This window comes from Laccaria bicolor, genomic scaffold, assembly GCF_000143565.1.
Source record: "Laccaria bicolor S238N-H82 LACBIscaffold_30 genomic scaffold, whole genome shotgun sequence".
NCBI classification, from domain to species: Eukaryota; Fungi; Basidiomycota; class Agaricomycetes; order Agaricales; family Hydnangiaceae; genus Laccaria; species Laccaria bicolor.
Window position 1 is genome coordinate 436182 of NW_001889901.1, and position 25031 is coordinate 461212.

Genomic DNA, 25031 nt, shown 5'->3' on the forward strand with positions numbered 1-25031 from the left:
AGCATCTTTGACACTGTCAGAATTTGACGGAAAATGTCATATCTAATCTAATCTATATTAGAGTCCCTTTATAACTGTTCCTCCAATGGCAAACTCCAAATATGCCTACGTCCGCGACTTTGAGCTTCCCGATCCCCTCCTTCCCGGAGTGTTCATGGTTCTTCGGATAGATGGACACTCTTTCCATCGGTACGCGTTCAGATAAATTTACTGATTCCGAGTCATCATACCATCTTACAACGTAGGTTCTCCGAAAAACACAACTTTGCGAAACCGAACGATGTCCGTGCGCTGCAGCTCATGGACCACGCCGCGCAGGACTTGATGGAGGAGTATCCCGATGTCGTGCTTGGTTTTGGGGAGTCGGACGAGTTTAGGTCCGTTCGTCCCGTACTTCCGCCTCTTTTTGCACCCTTCACTCAGCTCCAAGAGCAGTTTCCTCCTTCGAAAGTCCACGTCACTCTACAATCGACGACACTCCAAGATCGTGTCCACCCTGACGTCGTTGTTCACCTCATCCTACGTCTTTCACTGGTCACGATACTTCCCTGATACCCCACTCGGTTACCCGCCGAGCTTTGATGGGCGTATCGTGCTGTACCCCGGGACGAAGGAGGTGAAGGATTATTTTGCGTGGCGGCAGGCCGATAGTACGTTTCGTTCTTCTTTTCCCTTCGTTGAATAGGCTTACAGACGGACTTACATTGAAGCGCACATAAATAACTTGTATAACACGACTTTTTGGGCCCTCGTTCAGCAGGGCGGGCAGACGACGACGGAGGCACATTCTACGCTACGGGTAGGTTACCCACCCACATTTCTCTTTCCATCATACTTGGGGATTTCTCATTTCTTGTCCAGGGGACGTTTGCAAAAGATAAACATGAGATATTATTCTCGAGATTTGGAATAAATTATAATCAGCTCGATGCGCAGTTTAGGAAGGGCAGTGTCTTGGTTCGTGAGGATCTTGAAGAAGAGAAGGATGGAGAGGTTTGTATTTTGGTTTAGACTGTCGATTGTTTGGGGCTGACTTGGGGGTGATGTAGGTCACCAAGGAGGTTATACCTGACGAAGGACAATATGAGCGAACCAACGTCAACGTAAGGCGTTCACAAAATTTCTCCCCAACACGCCGCGTAACATAAAATACCCTCAGGTGCTCGATAACGAGCCAGTACTCGCCCGTTCGTCAAAATCGGATTCGAAGCAAGAGAAGACGAGGAAGGGGAAAGCGCGTCGTCCGAAATCGAAGGTTGTCATGCTTCATTGTGATATTATCAAAGATGAGTTTTGGGAGGAGCGGAGTGGGTTGTTGGTTGAGAGTTGACGCGGACGATTTATTCTGGTTGATTACTGGCCTTACTTGGTTCCCATGGCCTCCGTAAGGCAGACTTCGACGCCTTTTTTCAACCTTCAGGATTTTTCGTGTTTGGGTATCATGATCATCGTTGAATTTTGTACAGAGTGTGCTGTTTGATCAACAACCCTCACCTGCACAGTGCAGACTTTTCCTCATTCACTAGAAACAAATCTCAAACGACTTCCCCTTCGACCGGTACGAAGGGACATCTTAATAGTTCGTTTGGCGAGTGGCATACTCTGAGCATACTACTCCAGACTCCAGTTCTGGCACAGTGATGTTCTTCAAACTTTCAGCTTGCGGGCCTATCACGGTATTGGCATTGTCCTGATCAACAATGCTGCCTCTGGACTTCTTGATCCATCCCTGCGACGCTTGCACTCCGACCTCTACAGTCCTCCTCACATGCACTGCCTGGTCCACTGCTCACGGCGGGGTTCACTACCACGAAGAGCTGCCCAAAAAATTAGTGAACGGCTAGAGGGCGCCGTGAATAGGCCGAGGACCTAGTCTGTGGCGTCGGCACAATTGGATGAATTTGAGTGGATGACCGTGATGTGGTTGGATGAAGAGGCAAAAATGAGTGGGTTTTGTGACTTTCCTTCGCGGCCAAGGCTTATCATGAGACTTGAAGAGTGCAGACACAGGCTTACATATCTGCCTACTGAATTCATCATTGCCTGGAGCATTCCACCAGACCCGGCGTCTGTGGAATGGCCAAAGATACGCAAGCGGTCTGTTCATCCGGAGTTGGCTGTCCTCTCAAGGGATCGCCATTGTGGATAAACTATCAAAGGGCGGGCTCGTCGCCGGCGTTGACGTGCAAGATAGAGTACGTGATACAAAGGTTGAGCCCGACTCGGGGCAGATTACTCTGCGAATATCATCGAGACTCGGTATGTCGCTTCCCCTTTTGAAGACCGCACCACTCTAATTTTGGACCCAAATAAGATGCAAAGCAATGCTACCACTAGTCAAACTTTTCGACCCAAAATCTCTTCTTCCACAATACATGCTCCCTCCCTATGGATCGACCTCTCCGAACGTTACCCTCCCTGAAAATTTTCTTCCTCCGCACACTTTCCATGGTATGCGGAGTAACGCAACGAAACCACATGCCTCTAAGCATACCCGAGCCCGCTCTTATTACCTGTCACTTCTCTTTGACAAGAACGAAAATGAACGGGCGGAAGGTGTGGGGAGCAAATCAAGCACAAGCTTGCAACACTTTCAATGCGGCACCTAGCGAGCAGGAAAGAGTAGGCTCTCGAAAGAAGTTCACCAGCTCGGAGGATTTGGCATGACTGTGGTGGAGAAAACGCGTGTTAGGTCACCTTTCCGATCCCAGGCGGTGATGCAGTCATACGTCTTCCTGCTGGACTTCAAGCCGTGGGAGGTGGTGGGAGTGTGCTGGATGATGTCTGACGACGAAGACGACGACCGGATGCTGACTCCGAGCAAGCCACTTAGAAGACGGACGTAACATTCGTGACGCCTCCTCGCCCCTCACGAATAATCTTGGATTCCATGACATTCAATCACTCCCAATTTTGGGGTTATGTTGATACTCTGGGCACAGCACTGGTGAGTGATCCTTTCAGAACAATCAAACCGAAGTAACCATTCCGGGTGTTAGACTCCTTGTTGTGCACTCGACGGGAACTAGGAGCAATATTTTTGCCTTGTTCCCTCAGTTCAAGGTCGACTCATATTGTGGCCCCACACAAAGCTGTTGTCCTGCTGTGATGCCTAAAACAAATGAGCAACACGCCCCGACTCCCCTTGGCATAAGACCCACGTTCATCGCCCAATACTCGCCACTCAGCCCAAGTAATGAAGATGCTCCCCCTCCAGCACGAGAGAATACCCTCGTAGCCTGCTCCGACGTGCGAAAGGCGTCCAGCCGACTTAGCAAGGCCGTATTCCAAACCTTGGACGATGTCCTGGAAACTATGCTGATCCTCCTCTCGAATTTGGTTTCTGGGTCTTTCGTCGAAGACCATATACTCTCTATGCTCGTGTGGGATTGTCAGACTTTCTTTGCTCGGTAGGTGCTATGTCATATCCTTTTTCTGGTACTGAGCGTTGACCAGTGATTGACTTGGATACATACATTCGTGTTGAGTTTCGATATGATCCCCACAAAGCTGTGAAACCTCAGGGAGCTGTTGGCCTTTACTATCAGCATGCGGTGGTATGCTTTATTTTCCTTGGAGTCAATTTCCTTGCTCAAGGGCACTGGCATAAGAGTACCTTCATCAGAAATACCCGCCTACTCACGTCCACTCTCTTGCCTCGATGCCCAACGAAGCTTGCCTGTAGGTTGTACTTTATTTATCTTTGCGGTACACTGAGCAATGCAACATAGGAAGATGCTCAGGAAGATCTTAGCCGAATACAAAAGGTACTCCGCTTCTTGGCTGGATTTCAACGCTCCTGTATGCCCGCGATTATATCCTTTGCAACTACCACCAGTCACAGTAACGCCACCTTCAGCCTCAACCCCTCATCGTCCTCCTGCAACCCACCTCGTCCAGCTTGTAGGCCTAAGGTCGTCGGGAGCTCTTCTTACACGCCATCCACCACTGTTCGTGCTCCACGGATTGTCCGACACTTCCTTCCAAGCTCTGTTCAGCCAGGATGGGTACTCAGTACATCTTGTGGTCTCTATGTGCGCGGTTCACATTGAGAGGCGGCCTGAAGAACCACTGCGTTCTGCAAAACGGAATAACTGGGGTTCTTCGGATCCCCAGGGTAACCCGCAGAATTTGAATGCGTTGACGGTAGGAGGGCTGCTCTTGTCGAGCTGTGCTCCAGAAGAACCTGATATCTGGACCAGTGAACATTACCGATGGTTGTATGGACTGAGGCTGGACTCGGGGGACCTGTAACTCTTTTTCGGAGGGAAATTAATGAACGGACAGTTCGTGAACCCTGGTGGCCTGCGACTCCTCTCAATTGCTAGGGGTCTAACTTCCATGGACCGATTTTACGAAACCTTTGCGAATGTCGTCAAATTTGGAGAGTGCAGATACTTCAAGTTGTAAAACTTTTTACTGAATGAAAACTGGTTTTGACGTAAAAATCAATCAATTTGGACTGGCCCTCGAATGATAGTTACGACTCGGACGGCCTTGTGAGTGAACGGGGGTGAACAGGTGGAGGGTTGACTTTGATGTCGATTCACGTGCCCACCAGCCTATCAACAATGCCCATCACACGGCAGCCCTCAGTCAGAACCCGGTGAAAACTCTGAATCAGCCTCTTTGGTTAACAATAAAAGACGGGGAAGACTCAGGAAAGAGGTCGGATAGAGGTTAAGAGATTCATAGTAAAATATCACGTGAGATGCGAACCAGAGCGGAGTATTCCGTATGCCCCTCATTCCAACGCTCACGCTCACCTACGAGAGTACCTCTTAGATATCTCTTGAATTGTTTCACGATGATGTCCACAAGATCGCTCGGGCTAGGCTCATCTTTCAGAAAAGCTGTCTTTTCTCCTAGAATTTGTGTGTTACCAGCCCCGCCATTCGCCATCGTGTGCTCAATGATTCCTTCACAGTGCGCAACCAGGTTGTCCTTAGAAACGCTGTCGCAAAGAGGTGCGGTTGCAAGGTGCTGTATTTGCGGAGAGACTTACCAAAGGCGAGAAAAGATCTGTAACAACAACAACACAATCCCTCCCATCCTCGGCAGCTGCAGAAATTCTGGACAAGCAACGCCTCCGCCGACCCAGCAGCCCCCACTTTACAATATACCAGCCTCAGCTTACATGGATAGCTTCTATAGCCAACCGCGTTACCGGGGCCGGCCTTAGCGTCTGTGAGTATTATCTGAAATCCCGGAGGACAGGGGTATTGAGGGCTGATTCCTTGACAGTGCTCTACGGCTTTTCTATCGCTTACCTCGTCGCACCTGGAACCTTTGATAGCCTCCATGTCGTCGAGTTTGTTGCGGGTCTTCCAGAAGTAGTCAAGTACGCTGGAAAGGCAATTCTCGCAGCCCCTTTCGCCTTCCACTCAATCAACGGTTTGAGGCATCTTAGTTGGGATATGGGAAAATGTGAGCTGCCCATGCACAATCAGTCCTGTCTGACGACTGACAATGTCGTTAGTCATGACGGTCAAGGCCTGTTACACGACTGGATACGCCGTCCTTGGAGCAACGGCCGTCTCTACCGTTGTCTTGACCCTGATGAAATAAACTGCAAAAGTTGTAATGTGAATTCTCGGTGCATATTTACATATAATTCATCATATTATCCTCGCTGGGACAATTGGATGCTGCTTCTACCCTCCGATCTACAGCCCTTTAAATCGCCAGTCGGATATATTTTGTCTTGTCTCCAGAATGTCAATTTTTTCTCCCTATAGCGGTGAAGCGTCACTTTCAAGATTGCTCCAAGCCTGTGTTTCAACCGCCATGGTTCCAGAGCCTCTCTTTCATTTATTGGGTGAGTAAGCCCAGTACTTATAAAATTGAGCTAGGTGAAGTTCTAACGGCGGCTTCAAGTCATTGAAATAGGATGGCCTTCCGTCATCGATAACAAAGTTTTCTCCATGAAAGTATAGGAGAGATGAATACGCTATAATGATTAATGATCGTTAAACGTTCAAAATTCATCATGCACCGTGATCAATAAATCTGTGGACAGCGCGTTTGCCGATCATAATCACCATTCCTGCTCCTGCCTTCATCATCGCAACATAAGGTAATTTATCGTTCCTCCGTCTTCGGGTTTCGAGTTTAACTGCAACAATATTCGAACTCGCATCGATCGCGACAAAGTGCATGACCAAATTGGATTGGACCGCACGTATCGAATTCGACAAATATGATCTCGGTCAAAGCTTCAGCATCACCATTTTTTTGGGAAAGGTTCCTGAAGATGCTACAGATTGGCTTGTTTGCCCGGAGTTTGTTGGCGCGCACCATGCATTCATCCATAGCACCTGTCGAGAAAAGGGTCTTGTCATCGACGAAGGCTTTGTACATCTTTCCCAAGCGATTGTAGACCGAGGTCGTTTGGGATCGCTGGAGCCAGCTGCAGTTGAACTTTATCTGATGGAGAGCCTTCACTAGGGAAGGGAAAGGTCCAGTAAATAAGAATCTCGCTGATTATTTTTAGACAAGACTCTGGGGATCTAAAAGATTCCCCCGTAGAACTCAATTCGTTGGAAGTCTGCGTTTTCGCGACGCGAATGACGATACCGCCTGGTTCTGATTTTTTCGTGCTTGCTGAGAAGCGTGAATGTGGCAGAATTGTCCACGACCGCGAAGGCGGCTGCCGAAGCGCGTCAGGAACTTTGTAATTCAACTTTTAAAAATAATTAAAGTCGGTCCATGCATGTCATATGCGGAACAAGAAAATTCCTAAGAATGTATCGAAGATGCGGCACACGAATCCCCGTCTCGCGGTTCCCAGGAAAACAAATGGGAAAATTCACCGAAATAGAATAACCTACTATCATCGCCATCCCAAATGGAACCCAGCTTCAGCAAATGTTCTGGAACATAGGGTATACCGTCGGAAGGCGGGACAGCACTGGATCTTCGACTTGGCAGGCTCTATCGTTCGATGGTAATAAAAAAAATTGAGTCACAAACTCGAGATTAGAATGATATATGCTATTGGCTAACCTGAGTTGAACGTAGTTTGTTTCGTGGTAGATCTAAAACGAGTGTGGAGTCTGTCGACCAGCTTGACGGAGGACGAGAGGCATGCGGCCTAGATGGAATCTTTGAAAGAGCGCGGTCACCTGCCACAGTTTGTGGGTCGGGGTTGGAATTAGTGGGCGAATGGCTGGCCATGTCCGTAAATTCTGTCTTGATGGGGCTTGGATTCAAAGACGTCAAAGTTGTCCATGCGAATTGGTTTGACGCGATACGAGATTGACAAGTATTTCGGCGGCGCATCCACAGAATGAACTGATGGTTTTTTAGTCTGCATTCGAGCCCATTGAGGTAATCCGAGTCTCACCAAGAGTAGGGACACCGAAGAAAGCACCCCGATTACGGCGAGGGAAACACAAATTATCGTGCTAGTCCTCGAGGTAGTAGTTGGTCTGAATGGTCATTGCTCAGGGTTCTGAAAGTTGATCAGTGAGAGGGTTACGGACTGTTGAGGAGCATCGGCCTGTGGAGTGTCATTCCACGCAACGCTGGAGAAAATTGCTTCCATTGCTGCGACCAAAGATGTGGTGGAGGAAGGAAGAGGAAGTAACTTCAATAAGCATTGAAGCGACGGGGATTACCTTTCATCTTTAAAATCATTGCTTGAATGCTGCTCTTCAACATGCATCTGTCACGCGTTGTCACTCTGGAAAGATCATGCATGATGGTCCACATTTCAATGCCGCGACTTCACCAATCATGGTGCCTAGGAGGAGGTCGTTTCTGTTCAAAGCAAATCGCGAAGTTGTTGAACACGCGACTGTCACAAACACGTGAACGTTACTAATACGACATTCAAAAGAACGCACAAGGAGATACAAGTACAAGTTGAGTCGACTTCTTCTTCTTTATCTGCCACGTCTACTCCCTTAAGCATCATGGCTCCCTCCTGTGCGACCATGGGTGATTGTGTTGTGTCGACGAGCCTTCCCACCAATAGGGAACAGGGAACCATGAGGGTACGACAGTGGCGTTGCGAAGATGGTGACTTCCAGAGATGGGATTTCGACAGGCGAAGAGTCAAGCTACAGATCAATCGCATCAGCCGGTGGAACGATCAAATCAAAACAAAAATGGATTGACGAACCCTCACAGCTCTCCAATGCAGTTCCTTCTTCAGGTAAGGCTCAACCTTATCCGGGTCCAAAGTAAACAAATTCCCAAGATCCAGAATACCTCCATCGAGGTGGACGAAACCTTCATTGACAACGTCTTCTTGTACTTTGCAGTTCGCGCAGCGTTCCGAAGAGCTATTGACGAACTCATGATGTGCACCAACCAAATTGGGGCTGACGAGATATTCTTTGGGATTTTCGGGAACCGAGCCAAGGAAAAACAGAATGGAGAAGCTAGTGCCAATCTCAAATTTCTTAACTTTGACGCGAGCGGTCCAGTCCCAGAGCTGACCGGCAGCGGTTCCTGCGATGGTACTGGCTTTGGCTGGTAAGAGGCCTAATACCGCGTCCCCGTAAAGCCCGACAACAATAGCAGCGATAGCTTTCTGGACAGCGGCGGGGTTAGCCATGTCAAGGCCGTTAAACTCGGGATACGTATATCCCAGTTTCGCGGTGTCGGCAATGCCAGCGGAGGCCCAGAACGTTTCCTGGGAATTGTAGAAAGGTGTCAAATCTGATTATTTCAGATCAGAAAGATGAACGAGTAAAGGAAGGTAATCGCGTACGTGTATTGTCGTCGACGGGAAGGCCGGCGGGGGTAGTAAATGTACCCTCCTCACAGACCTCCTCAGTGACCCAAACTCCGGGATGGAGTGCAGCCCAAAGAGAGAGCATCCGGTCAACGTTGGTATGGTGTAAGTAGAAAATGGGATCAAAGCCTACAAAACTACATGTTAGGCAGCTCCGAGTTTGAGTGTAAACGATCATCATACCGGCAGTGCCTGTGTCGCCCATGTGCCCTATACCTCCAACCAGGTTGTGAATGCTGTTGTGAATCGCTTCGAGACTGTTACTGGTACTTCCGCCATCGCCGGCCGTGCTGTTGCTGAAGGCAGGCCAAGTATTCACTCGAGTAAGCATATTGAAAGTGTTTGACCGGATGTTTGATTGCGCGTTCTTCAAGACGCTATCCAAATTTCTTAGCCCCGAATCGTCAGAACACAAATGAAAGAACATACGCCACGAGCTCGGCTACATTATCCCCCTCAGTCGGGCTCTGGGTTTTGGGTCGCCTGAGAGTCGTTGGCCAGTTGTTAAAAGGAGTCGGAAAGGATGGATCAATTGGGTGGAACCTATACTGATAAAGCGGGTTGTCGACCAGCTTGCTCTTCCCATCGGGACCGGTGATGGTAACTTGCAATAGAGAGATAACTTCCGGGGGCGGCACAGAGTCTTTGGCCCAGTCCCAGTATGGCTGTCTGATCGTAGTAGCGGCAGCCTTCCAGTTTGCCTGGTCAACGGTGTAAGTCGCGGCGACCTCTTGGGCGCGAGTCCACAGAATTTGCTGCAAGTGAACAGTTTAGTAATCGGAATATAAACAGAGCACTTGAAACTACCTCGAACAAGGCCATATATGGCCGATGCCAAGTGGGAAAAAGGACCGAGCTATGAAAGCAATATCCAGCCCATTGATTGTCCGCATTGACAGGTGGGTCGACGGTCGCACCCTCCCACGGGGTATATGGCAATCCATGAATGCCGCCAACCTGGAAGAAAGATTGGGCATCGGATTGCTGGCGTTCGGTATACATAAGTTCTGACGAGCGTTGCTGGGAGTTAGTTCATTCAATGAACGATCAGCAGAATGTCAACATACGCAGTGCTTGGACGTAGAGCGAAAAATATTTGTCGTGCTTGATGAAGTCGTTGATTTCGAGACGGTTTGGGGCGCCTCCACCAGCACCAGAGATAACGAGACGACTCATGATTGTAAGTGTAGGATCGGTAGGCGAAAGGGCAGATTCCCTAAGCGGTGGGATGTGCAGCCATTGACCTTTATACACTATTTGAGTTTGGCCTTATTAGTGCCTCTTTCTGTCGTCCGATGACATAGAATGTTCACGATTCCGTATAGTTCTTCGAGAAATTGAGACAGAAGCAAGAATGGGAAGCCACCTTCGACTTCTTGATTGATCAGCGGCAATATTGCGAGCTCCGGTGTAGCATCGATGATGACATTGATACCTCATCTGCCCAAATGAGACCCGAAAGATATTCGCGTTTGCCGGCGGTCTCTACCGTAGCTGAAAGGTCCAATCACGGGCGACAAAGATGTTTCACTTCAAGCCTTCCTATGAATCACATCGATATTCTTGGCCGGCGTGTCAATAATACCGATGGTGCGGAAATACATCGAAGATTGTTCCAAAGTTCTGCAGTCGAGGAGTTTCGGGAGCGCAATTTTGACGTCGGGATGACCGATCGGTGTTCTGATGTTGGGGACGACAGTAGAAGTCCTGCCAACATCAAGCCACTATATCTCTTCGTTCCAATTTGTAATGTGGCTCCACTTTCTAGAGATGCCGTTCTTGAATTGTGTATCCAATGTGTATCGAAAAGATTTTCCACTGGCAGAAACTCATAGCACCAACGACCCAAATATGAACCCCTAGAATTTGGGAAGAATGATGATGTAAACCAGCGGTACCAGTCGCAATTCAGAAACGATAAAGAATTCCACGCAGAATGCACCTCTTGCGGTGAAAGTCCGGTTCCAACAGTGGGGGGTTCCAAAAGTTGTGCATCACAACGTTTGGCTGCGACTGGTCCGCCAAACACGGCTTTGACTCCCGATCGCCTATAAGTAGATGTCTGGTAGATGCCCCCACAAGTTACAACGAGTCACCAACCGCAGGCGCAGCGAGAAACCCGTGGCGCAGCGCAAACTAGCCAGGTATCAAATACTTGAAGCTCGTCAGATTGGAATCGTTCGCCATCCCACCGACAACTTGAACACCTCAGGCTTTGAATCTCCTGCTGGATCATGACGATGAATACCCTCCTTGCCGAGCCTTTGACGCTCTCAGAGGTATCGTACGACATTCTCGAACAAATTTTCCATCAAGTAAGCTCGATACTTGGTACTCATGATCATGTTTTATGAAAGTTTAAACGTCTGGTGCCTTGGTATATAGGTCAATAGAGGTAGCAAGCCCTTGAAGGATCTCGCTAGTATTCGTCTTGCATGTCGTCGACTGAACCAAGTGGTCGAGCCTTTGTTTTTCCGTGATATTGTTATCAACTGCGACAGTCGCTATTTTACCATCACCCAAGTGAAGACCCAGCTTGCTGCGCTCGCAAATCAGCAATGCCCTGCATCACGCCTCACGAAGCGGTTGACTATCTTTTCCTTGTCTCCGAACGCCTACAATGGTCGACCAGACCTCGGGAACGCTGTACAGGAAAATCCTATGTTCGCTGAGCTGGATAAATATATCAAATCCGCCCTTGACGCCCTGGTTAGCGTGAAGAGTGTCAGGTATGCGACAATAATCTCTACGTCGCTGTCGGCCTGATCCACATAACAATACTTTTTCTAGATGGCACTTCAGAAACGCAGATCCTTACGAGGTCGCCGTTGCCAGCTTGAGCGCTCTTCCCCTGCTCAAGGATGTCTGTATTCAATTCGAAGGTCAAACACCTAATCCATTTCATCTACCTCTAAAAAAAATCTCCGGTCTTGAAAAGCTCGCTTTGTGCAATACATACGGAAAAATCTTGCTGCCCTCGGAGATTATAGATGAACTGGCACAAGTGATCGCTAATAGCCCTCTTCTCTCCCATCTCGAAGTCAACGTTCATTTCTCTAAACCCTCTGTATCATTCCACGATTTTCTACTTTTGGCATCAAAACAGAAACTTTCTCCCGAGAAATCACCCTTGACGCATCTGGCGCTCGATACAGTCAAGTTATGCATTGACGCAACCACGCTTCCCTTCCTTCGCTCCCTTACCTCACTTGATATCTCGACCTCACCTGGTGAACACAACTCTGAACTTTGGAAAGGCTTAATGGGCGCCAAAATCCGCCTGACCAATCTCAAGACGGACATCGTGACGAGCACATTCATCGACTACTTGACATCATACTCAGGCCTTCAGAAATTAACGTTGAATTTGCGTATGGTGCCCCATGATTCTGAGTTCGGGACGACCGAACATGTACATGACCTATTCCATTTGGCTCTTCCAAAGCACGAGGACTCCCTTACAGTTCTGTATATCAATGCTCCTGGTGCGATGAGGTGGTGCATTTGCCCTGGTTTATTGTCACCCCTCTATACCTGTCAAAATCTGGTTGAATTGGGCCTGCTTGTGGACGTCAAGGTGGCAGATGAAGGGGATGTGGAATTGTTTGGCGTGGTATGCGATCTCTCAAAACTTCCTAAATTGAGGGTTAACTGTTCTATCGGTCAGACGGATATGGTCGCTTCCGCCGCGAACTTCCGCCAGCTTTCTATGCTTCAAATATTCCCCGCTGGGCCAATCAGCGTCTGGGGCTGTGGGACGGGTTTCTTGAAATACCAAAACCGGTTGCGAAAAACTTTTATGGACAACCTTGCTAGTTTCAAAATCAGCGACCCGGATCGATACTTGTTCCAAGTGACTTGCTTCGGGAACTTATTTGAGCTCCTCCCTGATCCTGTGGAGATTGGAAAGTATAGATACACTCTCCTGGAGCTTGAGGTAGTTCTTTGTAAGTGATTTTGGCTGGGTACGGTGGTTACAAAGGGATTTTAAATATTGCCGAATTTTTGTTGGGAGAATTCCGAGTTTGGCGCCTTGTTCAACTTTCTAACGTTGACCGTTGATAAGTCATACTCCCACTCACATACCGTCTTGTGAACCTGAAAATCCCCACGTTGGCCTCAATGAGAAGATGTTGAGGAAGATGCTTCATCCCTGGAATCATTCAAGCCCTGCAGGAATTCATCATGAGGGACCCGGGTGTGGGATCTTGTTTGGGATCTTGTTTCAAAATGAAGGCAAAAGTCGACCGTCATATCAACCTGCCTTGGAAATCGGAAGTGGTATCACGGAGGTTGGTGCCCAAGTTCCCTGAAATCTCCTTTCAGAGCGTTTCATCGGCACTTCATAATAGTAAGCACATCTTTCATCTGCCCCAGTGGGATCGAGGGAGTCAGTCTATAAGGCTCTGTTCGGCAACGAGAATACGGTCGTATTCTCATTTTGATGGCAGACGGTATTATTCCCACCATGCCAGATCATGTAGCCGCGGCACGTGGATAGTTACCTCACGCTTTATATGGAGATCTTTTACTTATTATTTCTGCACATAATTATTGGTGTTCCAGCATGCAGTTCCTATCTTAGATTCTTAAATATAAAATATGCATATTGATCACAACCTAATTTAAGCTGGTGTTTTTTTTGAAGAGTATCTTGAAGTATTGTGCATATTCTGAATACTGGGCATATTAAAATCACATATTTGAATTTTGATGAGCTATTTTAATTATTCTAATATTACTTTATATTACTATATTTCTTATTTAATCATTTGTACCCATCTTAATAGTGGAGATTCAATGTTGGATATATTCCAGACAAATGTGAAGTAAATTGAAGTACAATAATGCCACTAATCAACCAATCCCGCACCTGCTGAGGAAATGACGGGAGTGAAATCAATGTGAGGTAGCTTTGCACGTGCCGCGGCTACCTGATTTGGCATGGTGGGAATAATACCGTCTGCCATCAAAATGAGAATACGACCGTATTCTCGTTGCCGAACAGAGCCTAAGAGTTATAAATTAATGAGATGAAGGCCAATTGTAATCGATACAGCGTTCCGATCTAAGCGTCAAGCCTTTACGTATATACGTCCATAATAAATAATAAGGCTATATATGTTCATGACGCGGGTGGATGGGAATGGGGAATAGGACGAGCTATAAAAACATCTATGGTGGATGGATGAGCTATGGAAACAAATAGACAATCAATACGAAACTCTATAATTAATCGATACACAAGAGGAGAACGAGAAGACTTGAGAGAGGTGTTATCACCAATCAAGAACGGGTGGGAAGAACTTTGCGATCAGGCCTTCGTAGTAGGGTCTCAATGTCGCAGGGTCACAGGGGTCATCGGATTTGCTATACAGGTCGTACGGATTGAAAGCCTGGACCGCTTTGAGTATCTGGGCATCTTTCCCGTTCATGAGATGTTGGTAGGCACCCTCACGGTGCCATGGGTAGAAGCTGTGGTACCGGATCATGGCGAGGGCCTCATCTGGCAGGGAGCTCTGATACTTGAAGACGTTGTATAGGTACTGACGATGGACAGCGATGAGCACAGAGAGACTCAAGGAGGATGGAAGCGAGCTCGACTACACACCTCGTCGTGTCCCCAGGACAGCATCACGTTGTCCAACCCACAATGCGGCTGATAGATCCCGTATTCGGTAGAATATACTTCGTCGTAAGTGTCCGGATTGTTCTTGAACGTTTCCGGGTATATGATCTTGCCCGAGAATTTGCAGCCGACAACTGGTGACGCAAGATCGGATTAAGGTTTTGTCAAGGTAGCCTTTTGAAGAAAACCCTACCAAATGTATCCTGCAGGGATGGGTCAGCCAACGATCAAACAAAGATAGGGACGGAACTTACACCAACAACATCCCATTGACCTTGAGAGCCGAAAAGGAGCAGGAGCTTTCCTAGGTCATGCACGAGGCCTGTCACCTGGGCCACTCATCTGTTAGCCGGCGGGCAGTTTATGTCAAGGGAGAAAGACGAACCTGCATCCATTCAGGTTTGCCGTCTCTTCTAATAGCCTCTGCGGTCTGGAGCAAGTGCTCGATTTGGGATACACTCGTCTATTAAAAGGTCAGCCGCGGAAGCGGCCATATATGGGAAGAACAAACGTCGGGGTCCGACTCGTCAATGAGCGTATTCAGCATCTCCATGGCCTCCCAGACACCCATCTGGGCCCGTTTCTTTGTCTTGAACTCAACGCGGGCCTTGACATTGAAGTCAAATGTTTGTTTCTCTATCAGGTAGGTGAGTTGACGATTGGTGGGTGTCATGCGAGAAACAGACCGTGTTGCTCTTTATAGAATGCTTTGACTCGATCACAAGCAGCTTCGTAGTCTCGGAATTTGGACTTGTCCTTGGCTTCGTCAAATTCGGACTTGTCGTCCCAAAGCTTCCCTCTCAGGACATTGACTATAAGTGGAGTGGGCGTTAATACTTTGGACAAAAGTGGACTACAAAATACCATCATCAATAGCGTCCGAGGTGACATCGAGCTCTCGACCCATAGATGGAGAAACGGCAGGAGGCATGGGTGAATACCGGTCGAATAAGAATCGAAATAAGTTATTGAGAGAGAAGTCAAACTTGGGTGTTTTTCCAAGGAATGGGAAGGTGATGGTGAACTTTACACCGAAGAAAGCTGGTTTTTTAAGGAATTTAGAGAAGAGCTTCATGGAGATACGGAGCAGTATGAATAGGTTGGAAATCAAGTTTTGCGGTATTCGCCGTTGAGTTTTCGGTTTCAAGATTTCAATGGTTGGTAGGTTCGGAAGATAGGTTCGGAGGATGGACTTTGATCTAGATTGGACGCGAGGCAGCCACATGTCATAGAGGGCCGAAAGTCGCGTGGTGTACCGCACATTGCCGTGCCCTGGGATGCTCCAGAAGGGTTCAAAGGGTCATCACGGCCCCTGCTCTCTGGATTCGGGTGAGCGCTGGCCCGCTGAGATATTGGCGCATCGTAGTAACGACGATTACGAGCGCTCTACATCTTGTGTAAGTCTCTTCACCGGATGCGCGTCGGGAAAATCATTGAGGAGAAAGGTTTAAGTTCCGTATTTCTCAGCTGATAGGATGACGAGAGAAATAAGTGCAGAATTAGAAGCAGGAATAACGACAAGGAGGAGTCTTCAAAGGACTAACTTGTCATCTAGGTACATCACGGGCCTCTGGTACTTTCCGGTGTGTAGTCGCTAGGAGGAAGCCGAGGGATTCTGGCTGTGGTTTGTAATGCCGTGGCCATTTCTCGCCGACCATGTAAACGAGAATGCAAAAGGAGCGGAAGGAAGGAAGGAGGTGAGAGTTGAAGTCAAGATTCGTGGTGATCTGAACCCTTGTTGGCTTACATAACCTGTTTGGGCGTGTATCATTCTAAAGGTCAATGTTGCTGCACGTGCCAAGCTACACGTCGCTCCCCCGAGTTTTGGAAATTCAAGTTTCTCTATCTGCTTGGCCGGCCATCTCTTTGAACTTTTTCTTACCTCTTATTGTGTTCACGGCGCTCGCTGACCTTGCCGACGATGGACGTCGACTCTTCGCTTCTCGACAAGCTCGATTCGGCGGTGCCAGCGCCATTGGCCAAGTTCGATGCTTTTCCGAAGCTTCCGTCGACTTACAAGACTCGCACAGAGTCACGCGGCTTCATGACCATCTTCGTGATCTTGCTCGCATTTCTTCTGATGCTAAATGATATTGGAGAGTATATCTGGGGCTGGCCCGATTTCGAGTTCAGCGTGGATGACAACAAGTCGAGTTTTTTGGACGTCAATGTTGACTTGGTGGTAAATATGCCCTGCAAATGTAAGTCATGCTCGTATTGATGGTACCGCGTTTATTTATATGTTACTTCGTCAGTCATAAGTGTGGACCTTCGGGATGCAATGGGGGATCGGTTATACCTGAGTGGTGGTCTCCGACGTGATGGGGTGGGCAATTTAGCCAGCGACATTTATATCGGGAGTTGACATAATTTCCAGACCGAGTTTAATGTTGGACAAGCAACGGCGCTGAAGTGAGTTCTTTTCCTAGAGTCGCCAACCGTCTAAACTGACCAATGTTTAGGGAACACTCGGAAGCTTTGTCTGCTCGTCAAGCCGTTTCACAGTCCCGGAAATCCCGCGGCTTGTTCGCCAATTTATTCCGAAGAAACAAGTCCAACTTCAAACCAACGTATAACTATCAACCACACGGCAACGCATGTAGAGTCTGGGGTTCTCTTCAGGTCAAACGGGTTACGGGTACGTATTTTAGCCCCATTTCTTGTGACTTTCCCTGACCTATGGCGTATCAAAGCCAATCTTCACATCACTACCCTCGGCCATGGTTATGCGAGCTATGAACATGTAGACCATAACCGTACGTCTTTCCCTCTTCCTCAACATCCGGGCTTACATCGCCTTTAGAGATGAACCTCTCGCACGTCATCACAGAGTTCTCATTCGGGCCTCATTTCCCCGACATTACCCAACCACTGGATAACTCTTTCGAATCCACAGACGAACGTAAGTACAACTTCTCTTTCTAGCACCCCACCTAAACTCCCTTCAAAACAGGTTTCGTAGCATACCAATACTTCCTACACGTCGTCCCGACAACCTACATCGCCCCCCGTTCCGCGCCCCTCCAAACCCACCAATACAGTGTAACGCACTACACTCGCGTAATGCAACATAACCAAGGCACTCCAGGCATCTTCTTCAAGTTCGATCTAGACCCACTCGCAATAACACAACACCAACGAACCACAACCTTCCTCCAACTCCTCATCCGCTGTGTCGGCGTCATAGGCGGAGTATTCGTCTGCATGGGGTACGCCATCCGAATCACCACACGCGCAGTAGAGGTAGTGAGCGGCGCAGACCAAACTCCAGGGATCGTCGCCGCCGAAGCATCCGGCGCCAAAGTGGGACTCAGATCGAAATGGGGCGGGGGCGAACTCCGGGCTCGACCCAACACCGGCAAGATGGTTCCTCAAGGGAGTGGCTGGGTTTTGGAAGGCTCAAGCACGTCGCCGTATGCTAGTTATGCCAATACGCCGCTTACGGGTGGGTTCCCAACTACCCCTGCTTCTCAGGGCGTGCAGTCCCCTTTTACGGGCTCGTCGTATTCCCACCTCGTTCCTCCGGGTTCTAATCCTGTTTCGCCCAACCCCTCAGTGGCAGCTGGTCATGGAGGGATTGGCCTTGGGTTTCCTTCGGCACCGGGGAGCATACGTGCGTCTGCGAGCTTGGGGCCGCCACCTAGGTCGACGTCGGGTGGTGCGAGTGCGGTGGGTGTGGGACGGAGTCCTAGTACGGGGGAATATGAGGGACTGACGCCTTATTCACACTTCCCGCCCACTCCGAACCCCGCCATCAATACGAATGGAAATGGGAGTGGGGATATAAGCCATCCGCCGAGGAGACCGACGCCTGTTGGGCCTAAGAAGGATGATTGATGAGGATGGGGTATAGTGGCTGATATTGGATACCATCCTGTACATATGTATTGGGCTTCCTGTTGTTTTGAAGATCTGAAAATTGCAAGAAAATCGGCAATTATTGCAGCTGATTGCGAAACGTTAGAGCAGCTCGCTTCCCCTTCCAGCCCAACCATCTGTTTGTTCCGCGATGAGCGAGCACGAGGAACGAGTGACAAGCTCATTATTGGATAAGATAACGTCAGAGCGTCAGAACGAAACCTCGCGTTTGTAATCTGGTTTTTTTTTTTTTTTTTTTTTTTTTTTGGCAGATGTAAATACAAAGATGATACCCATGAGTTACAGAGAGAGGTTCCCAACAGATGCAGCTGGAAACCGGAGGAAGTGTAAATACAATAGATAAAATTGACTGATGAATGAGAAGACTTTTTTACGTGTCAGAACGATAAACTGAGCGATCCAGTTCTCCTTGTCAGACTTTCGGAGACATGTATGATTGTTTGTACTTATGAGTGCCGCTCGATTTGGGTAGTTCATCTTGCCTCTGAACCAACCTGCTCGTTGTGAGCTTACACTCTGGTTGGCATAGCTGGTTGGTTACTACACACAATTGAGTTCTCCAGACGCTCAGGTCTTGCCCGTCTTCTCGGATATTATTATTACTAGATTACTATCTAAAAATCCGAATTCTGAGTGAGTTGGGCAAGTCCTAGGCAAAAACAAGTTATCCATGGACATGGATTTCTTGCATCAAAATTTCCTTCCTCCCTTCTATATTCATAGGATGCTAGAGTTATCTCATTTGTTGATGGCCGGACACAAGGGGGTACCGGCATTTAAATGCCAGACCAGGGGCCGGTTGGTTGGTTCGGCCGCCAGGCCGCTAATTTTTTTTTTGACATCCGAATTTTTTAGTGCAAAAAGGACCCAGAGATCTTTAGATACCTTCTAATGTATTAGCCACAGTCTGCCACAGTCTATCTACACACAAAGAAGCCAAAAGCTAACTATCATATGAGATAAGACATTGATAAATGAGGCAGGATACCAAGTTTTTCCAAGCCTAAGCTCGAATTTACCTTTTTACGGAAAACGAGACCCACGACGACTCCGATAGCGATGAAGAGGAATTTGACGAGTAGCAAAGAGTCTGAACTTGACAATCTGGAGGACATAGTGGGTCCTCAACGCGCACACGAAATGTCTGAAATGTGCAGGTATTTGTTTGAATGAAGCCGAGGTGAGCTCTTCAATGAATGGAAAGGTATCCTACAAATCATCTAATGAACTTTTTAATCAGACTCCTGCATTATCTTCTGACTCTATGATTGTAAGAGGTGGCGACGTACTGGTAGATAGATCCCCTGATCGCGAAAAGCAAGTTTCAGCGCTGCAAACACTTCAAGCTCGTCAAATGAGCCCATCGAACAGCCTAGGATAGCTAAGCAGCAAGTGCATCGAAAGAGCTAGGTCGTTGTTCTCTATGAGTGCGACTGCGGCCTTCAGGTGGATGCATCTGCAGAATGCAATTCAGTGCAAACGCAAGGGTACCCAAGTACTCAAGTACTCACATTTCAGCCTATTCTCAATGTGTCAGAATCATTTTAGTCTCATTTAGGATGTATGAGGCTCAACGAGGAGGTCAAGAAATGGGTTTGCACCATCTGCAAGGCATCAAGTGGTGGGAAGGGAGCAAAAAGGGAGAAAGGCAGCACGTTGATGACATCATATTTCCTAAAATAGACGCGTGCCTGATTACGTTGGCTGGTTGGTTCAGCCCCAGTCCCACTAAAAATAATTTCGACGTCCGGTCCTTCACTCAAATCCCAGCACCCCCTTGGCCGGACATCAGCACCTTCCAAAAGCAGCACCTGCTTTTGCCAAGCTTTTGCTTCAACTTTTCCCAGTCTTATTTACATACCCTCACCTCCCCCTCTCCTCAAATAATAATGGTGCCGAATGGTCACCGAAGACACATTGCATAACCTGTCAATAAAATGCTTGCTACCACGTCTCGTCAAATGTTCGAAAAGCCCTATCAATCCGATTTATTTGGCTTTGGTGTCCGCTGCAAACAAACACACAGTTGAGCTGGAACGGGAATCAAGCTGCTCTAACGTTTCGCAATCAGCTGTAAAAAGGAAATCTGTCCACTGTGCAGATTTTAATTCTTAATATTATTTGTCCTGTCACCTGTGGACACATCTTTACAGTGCCATCTGCACAACAAAGTTTCGAAAAGTCTGTTTGGTTTTGTATGTTCATCACAGATTGTCACACATTAGAACCAGATCTGAATTTTGAATTTCTCATACCCAACTCTCATGGTGCCTCAGGTATCAGATGTGATGCGCACGTGGATTATCATTTGGCATGATGAGCAATATCTCTCAGCACAGGAGATTTCAGGCCTTGTTGGATGAAGTAGTCTATTTCTCCCCAATTTGTGGCAGTCACAGTACAACAGATACAAACATGATTTCCCAAATTCGTTGTGCAGATGGTAGTGCAAAGCACTGTAATGACACATTTAAAAAATAGCAACATCTACAGTCTTTTACAGGTCCTCAATACACCCAAATGAAAAACTCTTCCCATCCATGAACGACTTTGGTTTTCCAAAATCTGAAGAGACAGAACCCTTTGTATTACCTTAAATAAGCTATGTACCAGAGCATTTGAAGACATGTGCAAAGCTGGCTGTGTATCTTGTTGAATGCTAGTGTATCGAGGAGGTATAAGTCCATTTTAGGAAATGATACCGACAACAACAAGCCTCATTGCTCTGTATTCAACATTGACTGGTCATTATAACTATCGGAGAGTCTTTATAGAAGCCATATGTACCCGCAGATGATATAAGTACATGGATTTGAGGTGGTTTGAAGAAACTACACAAGTGTCAAAAGTGTATCGAGGACCTATTCTGTATCGAGGACCTGTAAAAGACTGTATTTCTTTACATTTGTTTGCCCTCTTTGAACAATACTGTACTATTTCGACCAAGTGTTCATGCCACACATCACATTGACAAAAAAACTAATTTTTTTATTCATCTTAAATCAAAAGAAAAAATTTCAGCCATCTCAGGGTGAAAAATTTCCAAAAATTGTGAACACTTGGTTGAAATAGTACAGTAGGCTGACAAACTGTCAAAATTAAAACTGCCCCAAAGGCCTGTCATAATCACATAAAAGGTTGTAAAATGATTCATTTGTTCAGGGATTTGTCAACAGCTCTACTCAACTGCACAATCATCCCTTGTTCAATGTGAGTGTTACAAATCACACTCAGTAAAAAGGAAAGTCAGGTAAAGTCATTGAAGTATCGCAAGGCAGTCATATGAAGTCACATTGGTCAATACAAAGTCATGTGGCACTCAGGGATGTGTCTGCAAAGATTTCACAACCTGACTGAAGTCGAGCAATAGTCAATTACTGGTCAATTACAAGTAATCTTGTAGTCTAGTTCTGGTCATCTGAGCCACTATCATATCTATTGCCTTTGTCCTCTTTTCCACACATGCTCGATGTAAAAGAACAGCAAGGCGAGTGAACAAGTCACAAATTTGTTGAAGTCTGTTGAAACTCTGACATCAGGTAATGTTGTTGATTTTTGAGGCACTGCAGCATCGTTCTTCCTTGCTTCCCAGTGCCCACCACATCAATGGAAGGTCCAATTCATGAATCGACAATGGGCCTCCTCCCTCCATCGATGGGCGGCCTCCTCTCCTGAAGAATGGTCTTTCCTTTAACTCAATTGGTCCCTCTTCTGCTCCTGCCACTACTCAGTTGACTGCTGCTTCAAGACTCTTGAACTGCATGGCCTCTTTGCTTGATGAATGGCTCTCAATGAATGGCTCTCGACAAACAGCCTCCTCACTCGAACGGCCTCCTCTTTCGACAAACAGTCTCCTCCATTGATAAAGTGTCTACTCCCTTGCTGAATGGTATCCCCTTGACAAACTCTCCCCTTGCTCAATTGACTGTCTCCTTCCATGCTGAATTGTGTCCTCCCTTGATGAATGGGCTCTCGGCCTCCCCCTACCTCGACGAACGGTCTCCTCAGCCTCCCCCTGACTTTGTCAAACAGTATCCTCCCTCCCTTGACAAATGGCCTCCCCACTTGACAAACACAGTCATCAACCAGTCGATGACACAGCTGGGTCAATGTCACAAAACAGTTTTGCTCCCCCATTTTGGCTCAAAACTCTTAGAAATTCTATATCATTGTAAGGGAATACTACATCAATATGACTGTGCTTTTTTTGAAGCAAGAGCCTCTCTTGAACCCCTTAGAAGCTCTATTCATTGGTTTTGATCAGGCTCTGACAATTCCATTACCCTGATCTGGCAACTTGAGTTTGGGAAGGTAGAGTTCTGTGGATGTTGGAGGGTTGTTAGCCTGGGAGCAGAGAGAGAGAGGAAGGGGTGAGGTGGAGGGAAACATGCATGATGTTAGGGCACATACCATCCTTTCTGCTTCCTTTCTCTCTGCCACCTGCTCATCTCTCCACTTGTTTCACTAAATGACCAAGTTCTCTGAAATGTGTAGCATTGTCGACATCCAGCTGATGGTACCCAATCACCATAAGCATTCACAAAACTTCTCAATGCAATGTCAATGACTTACCAGGCTATGTCCTCATAGCATACTTCGCGTCCATCGGACTACATGTCAAAGGCACCAAGGCTGAGGGCTTTGTGTACAGCATCCCCAGTGGAATGGGTAATGGTGTCAGCAGTAGCATGCAGGAGTGTTGAAACAAGTCTAGGATGCTGCAAAATGAGCCACAGTAAGGTCTTGAGCAGAGGGCAGCATAATGCCAAAAACACGAAAATAGAAACAGACATACCACCACAAGGACTTAATAAAATCATAAATAGTTTGCTGGAGCGTTTTTGTGGCATGCAGGAGTGTCTAAACAAGTCCAGGATGAAGCGAAATGAGCCACAGTAAGGTCCTGAGCAGGGGTTAGCATATTGGCAAAAACACGAAAATGGAAACAGACATACCTCCACAAGAACTTGATGGATTTGTAAGCAGTTTGCTGGAGCGTTTTCGTGGCGTGCAGAAGTGTTTAAATGAGTCCAGGATGAAGCAAAACGAGCCACAGCAAGGTCCTGAGCAGGAATGGCAAAAACACGAAAATAGTGCTTCTGTTGGCACAGTCACAAGTCCACAGGTTCTTCTGCTTGAACAATGCATGAACAGAAGTCAGTTGAACAGAGTAATATGAGTGAGAACATGACACTTGTGTTGTGTTGCAATGGGCGGCGTCATTGGGCTGTGGTAGTAGTAGCAGTAACAAGTGAAGTTGTCCAAGGGGCTAGGAGTGGAAAATGCTGATACACCCAAGTACCCCAGGCATGTACCCATCAATGTCCAAATTTGGACAAGTCGAGTTTGCTCAGATTTAGAAATCCTGCATAGTTTCAACTTGTTGAAGATGGCATATCATTCAAAATCACATCGAACTGTGAGTATAACTACCAAAATGCAATGTAAATGTGCCATATCCAAATGATGATATTCTGTGTAGTGTTTGGAAGTCTGGTCTCATGACTGGAAAAAGACCATAACCAGACCGGACCAAGACCGCAAAAAACCGGACCTGCGGTTACAGTCTTTTATTTTTGAGAACTAAAGACCGCAAAAAAACCGGTCTAAATGGACCGGTATTAACCGGTTTGGACCGGTCTTTTGTAGCCCCTTAAATACCCTTCAAAACGCACCCAAGCACATATTAATTGGTTCAGAATTGACAAAGATATAAATAAAAATGTAAAATTTCGTTAAAAATAGTAGATGTACACGACCTTTTTTATAGAAACACCAATTCTCAACGAAATTTAACGTTCTTGGGCTCTTTTTAAAGCTACGAAACACGTTAACAAATTTACCGATTCATAATTTTAAAATATTGGCCAGAAAACCGGTCTTAAACCGGTTAAAACCGAAGAAGACCAAGACTGGTCTATAGACTGCAAAAAGACCGCAGACCGCGGTTTTTTGCAGTCCGGTTCGGTCTTTTGACTTTTGGGAAAAATGCGGACCGGTTACGGTTATGGTTAAGGCCCAGAGGCATCAAAAAACCGGACCAGACCGGACTTTTAAACACTAATTCTGTGATTACTATATTTGGCACTTGTTTGGCATTGTCATCTATAGTATTTGGCTGCTCCCTTGCTGCTCTCTCTTACTTACCTTATGTACCATCATCATCCCTGGTTTCCCATAACTTGTATCTGCACTTTTCTCTCTGGCCCATGATTATCTGTACAGTTAGTTTCTGCTGGTTTTGCCTGAAGGCTTGAATGTTCCCCAGCTAAGAGACATCAAGGATCTGACTTGTAAGACTTATTTAAGATGTGCTCACAGTAGAAAAGGTATCCACAATAATATTTTTTGCATTTCTTGAGCTACACAACAAAGGATAAGAGTTGGCTCTACCTATCTACCACTTCTTACTCTCAACCAACGCCCTGCCAGCAGAAATATTCCCAATATGGAACAATTCTGGTACATGCCTGGGGTACTTGGTGTCTGGGAATTTTATGATCCTAGCCCCCTGAAGTTGTCTAAGTTCGAAAATGTGAGTTGAGCATGTCACATGACATCCCGCGACTGTACTGACTTCCATCAATTCACTCTTACACTTTCTAAGGCAGCTCATAACTATAACTTCACGAGTTTTGCACCTTTTGGCCTCTATGTAGGCTTGTTTTAATTGCTTTATTTATGCGAATTCAATGCACCTTACAGCGTAAAAAAAATTAGAGTATCTCAAAAACTGTAGCATGAACTATTTGTCCTGTAGTAGAGAGTGTAACATATATT

At 46.9% G+C, this 25031-nt stretch overlaps 8 protein-coding genes across 8 annotated transcripts; 5 read left to right on the plus strand and 3 right to left on the minus strand.

The window, feature by feature from the left end:
• Window positions 1–85: 85 nt before the first annotated feature.
• On the plus strand, window positions 86–1330 carry LACBIDRAFT_252840 (uncharacterized protein; the record flags this gene model as incomplete). Its single annotated transcript, XM_001885265.1, has 6 exons — window positions 86–189; window positions 246–377; window positions 436–650; window positions 711–799; window positions 862–997; window positions 1236–1330. The coding sequence occupies 6 exons, from the start codon at window positions 86–88 to the stop codon at window positions 1328–1330; spliced, it is 771 nt and encodes a 256-aa protein (XP_001885300.1).
• Window positions 1331–2324: 994 nt separating this feature from the next.
• On the plus strand, window positions 2325–4254 carry LACBIDRAFT_330988 (uncharacterized protein; the record flags this gene model as incomplete). Its single annotated transcript, XM_001885266.1, has 6 exons — window positions 2325–2556; window positions 2617–2768; window positions 2965–3410; window positions 3525–3681; window positions 3732–3801; window positions 3839–4254. 6 exons carry the CDS (start codon window positions 2325–2327, stop codon window positions 4252–4254), a joined length of 1473 nt encoding a protein of 490 aa, XP_001885301.1.
• Window positions 4255–4773: 519 nt separating this feature from the next.
• Window positions 4774–5734, plus strand: LACBIDRAFT_295137 (succinate dehydrogenase cytochrome b560 subunit). The gene is made up of 5 exons (XM_001885267.1): window positions 4774–4874; window positions 4928–4967; window positions 5021–5187; window positions 5245–5427; window positions 5480–5734. Exons 1-5 carry the CDS (start codon window positions 4808–4810, stop codon window positions 5566–5568), a joined length of 546 nt encoding a protein of 181 aa, XP_001885302.1. The 5' UTR covers window positions 4774–4807; the 3' UTR covers window positions 5569–5734.
• A 2074-nt stretch (window positions 5735–7808) lies between these two features.
• R3 (tyrosinase) lies at window positions 7809–9919 on the minus strand (the record flags this gene model as incomplete). The annotated part of the gene is made up of 7 exons (XM_001885343.1): window positions 7809–8063; window positions 8126–8667; window positions 8720–8872; window positions 8927–9120; window positions 9173–9498; window positions 9551–9750; window positions 9811–9919. 7 exons carry the CDS (start codon window positions 9917–9919, stop codon window positions 7908–7910), a joined length of 1680 nt encoding a protein of 559 aa, XP_001885378.1. The 3' UTR covers window positions 7809–7907.
• Window positions 9920–11404: 1485 nt separating this feature from the next.
• Window positions 11405–12698, plus strand: LACBIDRAFT_306434 (uncharacterized protein; the record flags this gene model as incomplete). The annotated part of the gene is made up of 3 exons (XM_001885268.1): window positions 11405–11472; window positions 11534–12356; window positions 12411–12698. The coding sequence occupies 3 exons, from the start codon at window positions 11405–11407 to the stop codon at window positions 12696–12698; spliced, it is 1179 nt and encodes a 392-aa protein (XP_001885303.1).
• A 1324-nt stretch (window positions 12699–14022) lies between these two features.
• Window positions 14023–15279, minus strand: LACBIDRAFT_320163 (uncharacterized protein; the record flags this gene model as incomplete). Its single annotated transcript, XM_001885344.1, has 7 exons — window positions 14023–14289; window positions 14355–14506; window positions 14629–14701; window positions 14758–14835; window positions 14884–15008; window positions 15059–15184; window positions 15237–15279. The coding sequence occupies 7 exons, from the start codon at window positions 15277–15279 to the stop codon at window positions 14023–14025; spliced, it is 864 nt and encodes a 287-aa protein (XP_001885379.1).
• Window positions 15280–16240: 961 nt separating this feature from the next.
• Window positions 16241–18904, plus strand: LACBIDRAFT_291298 (endoplasmic reticulum-derived transport vesicle ERV46; the record flags this gene model as incomplete). The annotated part of the gene is made up of 8 exons (XM_001885269.1): window positions 16241–16573; window positions 16628–16698; window positions 16750–16784; window positions 16835–17010; window positions 17066–17128; window positions 17176–17274; window positions 17326–17751; window positions 18858–18904. Exons 1-8 carry the CDS (start codon window positions 16294–16296, stop codon window positions 18902–18904), a joined length of 1197 nt encoding a protein of 398 aa, XP_001885304.1. The 5' UTR covers window positions 16241–16293.
• A 224-nt stretch (window positions 18905–19128) lies between these two features.
• On the minus strand, window positions 19129–20938 carry LACBIDRAFT_330995 (uncharacterized protein; the record flags this gene model as incomplete). Its single annotated transcript, XM_001885345.1, has 7 exons — window positions 19129–19172; window positions 19295–19460; window positions 19541–19623; window positions 19763–19770; window positions 20119–20177; window positions 20276–20282; window positions 20844–20938. The coding sequence occupies 7 exons, from the start codon at window positions 20936–20938 to the stop codon at window positions 19129–19131; spliced, it is 462 nt and encodes a 153-aa protein (XP_001885380.1).
• Between the last annotated feature and the right edge of the window lie 4093 nt (window positions 20939–25031).